Source organism: Numenius arquata, unplaced genomic scaffold (assembly GCF_964106895.1).
Source record: "Numenius arquata unplaced genomic scaffold, bNumArq3.hap1.1 HAP1_SCAFFOLD_38, whole genome shotgun sequence".
NCBI lineage: Eukaryota > Metazoa > Chordata > Aves > Charadriiformes > Scolopacidae > Numenius > Numenius arquata.
Genome location: NW_027415315.1, coordinates 877,209 through 885,718, shown reverse-complemented (window position 1 = coordinate 885,718; position 8,510 = coordinate 877,209). Strand labels below are relative to the sequence as shown.

The 8,510-nt window shown below is 50.5% G+C and overlaps 1 protein-coding gene across 1 annotated transcript; it reads right to left on the bottom strand.

Annotated features, from left to right (window-relative positions):
- Positions 1-7,712: 7,712 nt before the first annotated feature.
- Positions 7,713-8,510, bottom strand: LOC141478607 (olfactory receptor 14J1-like; the record flags this gene model as incomplete). Its single annotated transcript, XM_074167635.1, has 1 exon — positions 7,713-8,510. A coding segment is annotated over one exon (798 nt), but the record flags the coding sequence as incomplete, so codon positions are not given.

Sequence of the window (8,510 nt, the reverse complement as noted above, 5' to 3'; positions counted from 1 at the left end):
AATTTTAAGTATCTGTCCTGGGTTGGGTGTCACAGGGCTAACTTCTCTTACAGTGCTGGGGAAAACTGCACTTTTAGAAGACTCTAGTGTCTGAATTCATGAAAATATTTACTTTATAGCCAGCCAGACTCTGTGGGATTCAAGGTCTCGGTGTTTTTGAGCCTTGCCAGGGGCAGGCACAAGGAGGAGCAAGGCCTGGGCATTTGGCCTGGGCTGGCCAACAGGATTATTTCATACCATGATTGTCACATTCAATATAAATTAGAAAAGTTTGCTGTGTAGTTTCTCTCTCCCTTGATGGTGATGGTCCAGAGAACTCCTCGCCCTGGTTCTGAACCCCTGAGCCCTTTCCTTCCCCCCAAAGCCTCAGCCCTTGCAGTGTCCAACCTTTGCTGTTCCTGCTGGGAGCGCACAGCTTCCTGCTGATGGAATGGGCTGAGAATAATTCTTGTAAATCTTAGATTAGTATCGGGATTGATACTGGTTCTTTAGTATTATTGTCAATTATTTAGTCTTATCCTATTAAATCTATTCCCTTTTAAATTATTAAATTTATTTAATCGATTACATTGATTCCCCTTATTAAATCAATTCCCCTTTCCTGGTGGGGAGGGGTCATTGGGTGAGAGAATAATTGTCTAAATGACCATAAATTGTTATGGGTTTTCTCAAACCGTAACAGTATCCACAAGCAAACAAGGGCTCTGCCATCCCAGGGGAGGCCGGTGGGACCCTCCAAAAGGAGACTGGAGAGTGATTCGCGTGTCCTTCAGTAAAAGCGCATGGATGGGTCAATGTGCACATGGGAAAACATCCTGAGTCATGAAAAAAGCTCTGAGCCCATTCCACAGCTGTAGACCCCTGGGAAGGAGCTCAGTGGCAGTGCGGCCCCTCCAGCTGATTCTGCTTCCCTCCCTGACCAGCACAGCCAGTGTGGAGTCACTCCAAGGGCCCACAGCCCACTTGCTCTGTGGAGCATCACTGCCAGCGTGGGGCCCTGTGAGGAGCACAGCGCCACCAGGCAGGACCAGAGGAGGGGTGGGGAGAGATCAGAGGAGCCGACCACGGCTAGAAATAGCCTTGGAGAGAAAAATGAATGTGTTCAGCTGCTCCAAGATAATACCTGGAGTTTGGGTACCCTAAAGGACGCTCACAGTGCAGAGTCCTTGCTGTGCTGGTGCTCCACCAGGCCTGGGAAGTGGCTGGAGAAGGACTGGTGTCCACCACTTGCCATCCCTTGGTGCCATCATCACTCCTGAAGGGTGTCATGGAAAGGAAGGCTGGGGCCCTGTATCAGGGCTTGCACTGAAGGAAGCCACATCACTTTGCTGCCATCCTTCAGTCCTTGTGCCCAGAACATGTTCTTCAGGCAACCTTCCCCACCCTGGGTGTCAGCACTTACCTCAAAAGTCACCCCTAGACAAGGTTCCTCAGCAGGGGCTGAGCTGGAGGACTGGGGTCCAGCTGTGACCACAGGAAGACTTCTCCTGGGTCCTCTGCTGGGGTCGCAGCTTCTGTGGTCCCCCAGCAGAAAAGGCAGTATACAGAGACTTGGGAAACTGTAGACCATCCCCATGCCCATGGGAGCCCTCAAGAAGAGTCCCTCACTCCAAAGATCCAGGCTGGCTTGTTGCTGCATGGACAGACAGGGGAAACTGTGCCAGCAACCTCCTTCCAGACCCCATTGCCTCGTACCAGCCCCAGTGCCCAGACAGACAGGGCTCTCCCCCTGGTCACTGCAATGGTTCCAGGCACCCAAGGCAGTGTGGAGTCACCCCGTGTGTTACCCACCTGGTAACACATCCATGTTGTAGTTACTGCTGAGCGAAGCTTGCACAGCATCAAGGCCATTTGGGCTTCTGATGCTGCCCCAGCAAAAAGTAGGCAGGGGGTACATGGGAAGTTCAGAGGGGACATCGCTGGGACAGCTGAGCTAAATGAGCATATTCCATACCATATGACGTCATAAGTGAGTGAGTGGCTGTGTGGGACTGAGCTGTCTACCAAGGTTATACCACAACACCCGTACATCAAGGCAAGCTCAGACAGGACTGGTTGAGGAGCAACCTCAAGGAGAAAGGTTTGGGCATCCCAAGGTCGGCCAGAGCAGCCCAACAAGAATATGGCCATGAGCACGTTGGAGGAATATGGCCACCCAGAAAAGGAGACTTATTGTCCATCCTGACTCAGCAGGAGTGCGGCCACATTGGGAGTGGTGTTCCCCAGGGAGTTGACTCCCTGTTCTGGAGGAATTGGAAGGAATGGTCACATCTGCCAGGATGGGGCTATGGGCCATGTGTGGAGGGGCTGAGAGACCTGGGCTACTTAGCCCAGTGAAGTGGAGGCTGAGGGAAGAATAGCAGTAGCTCAAGACAGTTTGAACATTTCAAGATGATGGCACCATTTTTGACAGTGGGAAACAGGATGGCAAAGGAAAATCATCAGAAACTGCAGCTTTGGACGTCCAAAGTGCACCTGAGGATGAAGAAATGTCATTCTGAGGGTGGTGCTGTGGTGCAAAAAGTCCCTGAGAGGGAGTCTGGACCAGCCCATGGCTTTGTGTTTCAAAGAACATCTGGTGAGGAAGGAGAGACACCAGTACAGATAGGGACATGCTGGCGTGAGAACAAGACGGGGAAGTACATTGGGTGTCTGCAGCCTGCAGGGAAACAGGCACAGGCATGGGACAGTGTAGGACAGCCTGTGGTGCAGATGGCCAGGGGCGCTGTCAGGGCTGAAAGGCCCTGGCAGAACCCAGGTCTTTGCCCCCTTGGCTATGGCTGATGGCCCGGCCACAAAGGCCTAAGAAGACACACATCATCCTCATGGCAATGGGGCATCGTTGCCTCCTTGCAACCCTCCCAGGGAGGCCGGGAGGTGTCGTACCATTGTCCTGTCTTTGGCATTGCACTCCCCACATCACCAGGAAGAACCTTAACCCACACAAAAGGGTCAGGATCTGCCTTCCCAGGGCCTGGGGGTCAGGGCTTGGCCTTTCTGCTTCATCAAACAAAGCCAGGGGTTTCTCAGCACCTGAGCTGCCTGCACAGCACCTTTGCCTTCCTGCCATCATGGCCTCCTGTGATCTGCTCTAACGAGTCCCTGGGGAGGCTTAGTCAGGAATGGCCCTCACAGGGGCCCGTTTATACTTCAGGGTACTTTGGGGTTTGCTTCTGACTTTGATTTCTTGAGAGGTTTCTTCAATCTCCGCTTGGCATCTGAGGTTCATGGACCCAGCACCAAATATGCCATGGGGCTCATTAAGATACAGAAAGCCCTAATGAGCTATGTCTCTGCCTGTAATTTTCTTTAAGGCCTTAGGACTTGTACAACTAATTGGAGAGGTTTCAGTTGGGTACCTAATATGAAGCTTTACGTGAAGATCTCATAAAGGAGGATTCTTTCTTTCAAGGGTATTTTCTATCTTGTTCTACTTTATAGAAGAAGTGAGAACAGCATTCTCCAATGGGTATTGATCCAGCGGGTCTCCTGGAGACACCTGTACAGGCAGGAGAAGCAGTCCCTTTAGGTCCAACACTGTATGGACAACCTCACTCCTCACCTCCTCAAGCCCACCAGTTCCCTCCTCGGCCACTTCGCACTTGCATCCCTTTTCCTCGCATCAGACTTCTCCACCACACTCTGCAGCTGGATGGTACAGCTCCTTTCCACCAGCTCCCACCTGCTTTCCTTAGAGACCGGTCTGCACAACGGCACAGAAAGGTTTCTCTTCATTGCCGACAAAGAAAAGTTAAAATTGATGTAATTTAATAAACCAGAAACACTCTCTCCTCACATGTAGGCAGAGTCTAAGCAGCATCTCCTGTCGTCCAGCTTTCACAAGGGGTTTCCAGACAAGAACATTTTTAGACAGAGAGGTAAGAAAGGATAGATATAAACACAAGGAAGGTGTTGACTAAAGAGTTAAAGAGACTTCTGAACGATGGGGCAGGTTTCTAACTCCCTGAACCTCGAAGCAGAAAGCAGAGAGTGGAGAGGCATCTGACTGGCCAAAGAGCAAGCGGAGGAGGAACCCGAGAGCAATGGGAAGGGCAGGCATCCAGGTAGTCTGCTGAAAAGATGTCCCTAGACATGGCCATTGAACCAGGAGAGGTGGAAACACCTGAGTAACGAGGTCGATGAAGTAATTAACAGAGTAGTGGTAATACAAATACAGGGGAAGATCAGTATTTCTTCTGCCATTAGTACACTCCCAGGAAATTCTGTCATGGTGGGAAACTCGGCCATTTCTTGAACGTGCTCCGATGATTCAGATGATGAACATGTGCTTGTATATTTTTTTCAAATGTAAAAAATAAATATAAAATAACACCGTGCATCTTTCTGGTCAGAAATCAGTCACGTGAGCATAAACAACCAGGACTGTTTGGACGTTAAGCACAATAAAAAGAGTTTTTACAAATACATTAGCAAGAAAAGGAGGACTAAGGAGACTCTCCATCCTTTATTAGATGGGGGCGGTAAGATAGTGACCAAGGATGAGGAAAAGGCTGAGGTACTTAATGCCTTAATTGCCTCAGCCTATAGTAGTAGGACCAGTTGTTCCCTGGGTACCCAGACCCCTGCGATAGTAGATAGGGGTGGGGAGAAGAATGAAGCCCCCATAATCCAAGGGGAAATGCTGAGGGACTGATGATGCTGACACAGGCCAGGATGCTGTTGGCCTTCTTGGCCACCTGGACACACTGCTGGCTCATGTTCAGCTGACAGTCGACCAACACCCCCAGTTCCTTTTCTGCCGGGCAGCTCCAGCCACTCTTCCCACAGCCTGTAGAGCTCATGGGGTTGGTGTGACCCAAGGGCAGGACCCGGCACTTGGCTTTGTTGAACTTCACACCGTTGGCCTAGGCACATCCATCCGTCCATACTGTCCAGATCACTCTGTAGAGCCTTCTTACCCTCCAGCAGATCAACACTCCCACCTAACTTGGTGTCTTCTGTGAACTTACTGAGGGTTCACTCAATCACCTCGTCCAGATCATTGATAAAGTTATGAAAGAGAACAGGCCCTGATACTGAGCCCTGGGGAACACCACTGGTGATTGGCCGCCAACTGGATTGAACTCCATTCACCACTGCTCTCGGGGCCCAGCCCCCAGCCAGTTTTTTACCAAGCAAAGAGTACTCCCATCCATGTCATGGGCAGCCAGTTTCTCCAGGAGAATGCTGTGGGAAATGTTGTCAAAGGCTTCACTAAAGTCCAGGGACACAATATCCACAGCCTTTCCCTCATCCACCAAGTGGGTCACCTCGTTATAGAAGGAGATCAGGTTTGTCAAGCAGGACCTGCCTTTCACAAGCCCATGCTGACTGGGCCTGATCGCCTGGTTGTCCTGTTCGTGCCTGTCGTGTCAAAAGGAATGTAGTTTTAGTTTTGTCTGTCAGAGTCCCAGGACCTTCACTGATTTGTCTGTCAGAGTCCCAGCAAAGGACTTGCAGTGAGTCAGATTCACAATCAATCAAAATGATTTATTTTATTGAGAACCTCAGAACAGATTTGAGATTGGCGTTGATAAATTCACTAACTACAATAACGCTACTAATTGAGGTTAATATTGCTGGTAAAAATAGTAGTAATACAACAGCTCAGGGTAACATTCACCAGAGGGTGAAAGGCGCAGCGCTGACCCAGGAAGGCGTCCCTGCCTGGGGTGGAGGGAGAGAACGCAGCCCCTCGACCGGTCCCTCAGGTGTCGAGGTTCTCTCCCAGTTTAGCAGTCATTTTCTCTGTCTTTTTATTTCCAAAATTATGAGGTTTCCCTCTACCAGGTGACGTGTAGTATGATTTGGGTGCAGAGACGAGTGCTACGGTCATATGTTTCACATGATGTCTATAATCCTCATTAGCGTATGCAGGGGGGTCAACTTTAATATGCATTTCACAGGCAATGAGGCAAAGGTCACTCATAGGACATTGATGGCCCTTTGAAGAAGCAAAGACCTGCAACGGTTCCTGTTATCTTCTTGTCTTTGCTGACCAAAAGCAGGGCTGTCCTGCCTCCACCGGGCTCCCTCCTGATCCGCATCCCCTCAGAGCCAGGCGAGTCTCCACTCCCCCGGGGGGCACAGGGGAGGTGAGAGAGGGCAAGTGAGAGAAATCTCCTTGGGATGGTGGGGGCTGTTCCTGGCGTCACACACAGCAATGTCAGGGCTCTGACAGGGCTGTTCAGAGACATGAGTCCTTCCCTGGCACAGGCAGAGGCCCTGCAGCCCCTCAGCCCTGTGGGGTGTCTCCTGCTCTGCACCTCTCTGAGATGCCCCATGGCTGAGGAATGGACACGGGGACCTCGGTCCAAGGAAGCCCATCCCTGTGCTGCATCCAGCGGCTTTCCCAGGATGTTACCCTCAAAATGAACGGACCTCAAGAAACTAACTGTCCCACAGACCTTTGAGGAACTCCCAGGAACTTCTGATGGTCTTTGTACTCACTGGAGTTAATCTCACCACGCACACGCGACGTACATGCGGACATCTCAGCTGTCCAATACAAACATGGACTTCTTCAGGACAAGAGGAAATGGCCTCAAGTGACACCAGGGGAGGTTCAGATTGGATATCAGGAAAACTTTCTGCACTGAAAGGCTTATCAAGCACTGGAACAGGCTGCCCAGGGAAGTGGTGGAATTGTCATCCCTGGAAGTATTTAAAAGACGTGGTGCTTAATGACATGGTTTAGTGATGGTTTTTGTCAGGGTTAGGTTTATGCTTGGACTCGATGATCTGAAAGGTCCCATCCAATCTAGAAAACTCTATGATTCTTTAGAGGGACAACCAGCCTCCCCAAGCTGGGATAAGAGGCCAGAGCCAGAAATGGTGGTTGTTACTGGCAGGGTGTGTGACAATTATCCTGGGGAAGCTTCCTTGGGGTGTCCAGCACTCACAGGACCAGAGGAGAACCTGCCCTGCTGGTCCTTCCTGTCTTTCCTAGGATGCCTGGCTGTGCAAGGACTCTGTTGTGTGCCCACGCCTTGCACACTCACACAGTTAAGCTCTGCACTTGTGTTTTCAACTGTGGGGCACTTTCCTGGGAAAAGGAAATGCCAACTTTATAAAAAGAACTATGACTTCATGCCCTGCCCTGAGGAGTCTCTGATATGATGGAGGTGCTGTTAGGGAGTTCAGCTCTGGAAGGGAATTGCCCAGTGCCTGTCCTGGCCTGTGGTCCAGGGCTGCCACACAGCAGGAGGATGAGCTGCCAGAGCACTCGGGCTCCATAGCAAGGCAAGGGCTCAGAAGGAGAGTGTGGGTGTGGAAAGAGAACAAATTGGAAAAGACCAAGGTTGGTGCTCCCTGACAGAGCTGCTGTGCTCGGACTCTTTCCCCTCCACCTCTGCTCACAGGCATTGCCCTGCAGCTCCAGAGAAAGCCTGAGAGGAAGGGTTTTGGGCAACAGGTCGCTGGATGGTTCTATATTTTATTTTAATCCACAGAGAGAGCAGGTCCTCATTTATACAGTATGTAGATTTCACAAATTTGGAAAAATGCATAATTCGAAACAGCAAAACAAGTTGGTTTTTTTGGTAGAAAACATTATACAAAGTAAAGCAAAAAAGAAAAAAACAACAACAAAAACCAAACAAAGGCCTAAACACAGAATTAAAACTGACATAAACTACAGTACATGAGCTTGACATATAATGAGTTACATTAACAGTGATTTGTAGAAGACGACAGCTTATTGTTTCAGAAAATCATCTGGTCATCAGTTTCCACACTGCACCTTTGAGCTCCTGGTTCCTCATGCTGTAGATGAGGGGGTTCAGTACTGGAGGCACCACCGAGTACAGAACAGCCACCACCAGATCTAGAACTTGGGAGGAGATGGAGGGGGGCTTCAGGTAGGCAAATGTGCCAGTGCTGACAAAGAGGGAGACCACGGCCAGGTGAGGGAGGCACGTGGAAAAGGCTTTGTGCCGTCCCTGCTCAGAGGGGATCCTCAGCACGGCCCTGAAGATCTGCACATAGGACACCACAATGAAAAGAAAACAAACCAAACCAAACAAGGAACTAACCACAAGAAGCCCAAGTTCCCTGAGGCTGGAGTGTGAGCAGGAGAGCTTGAGGATCTGGGGAACTTCACAGAAGAACTGGTCCAGGACATTGCCCTGGCAGAGGGGTAGGGAAAATGTATTGGCCGTGTGCAGGAGAGCATTGAGAAACCCACTGCCCCAGGCAGCTGCTGCCATGTGGACACAAGCTCTGCTGCCCAGGAGGGTCCCGTAGTGCAGGGGTTGGCAGATGGCAACGTAGCGGTCGTAGGACATGACAGTGAGAAGGGAATACTCTGTTGTGATAAAGAAGAAAAAGAACAAGAGCTGGGCCACACATCCCCAGTAGGAGATGGCCCTGGTATCCCACAGGGAACTGGCCATGGATTTGGGGATAGTGGTGGAGATGGATCCCAGGTCAAGAACGGAGAGGTTGAGGAGGAAGAAGTACATGGGGGTGTGGAGGCGGTGGTCACAGGCGATGGCGGTGATGATGAGTGC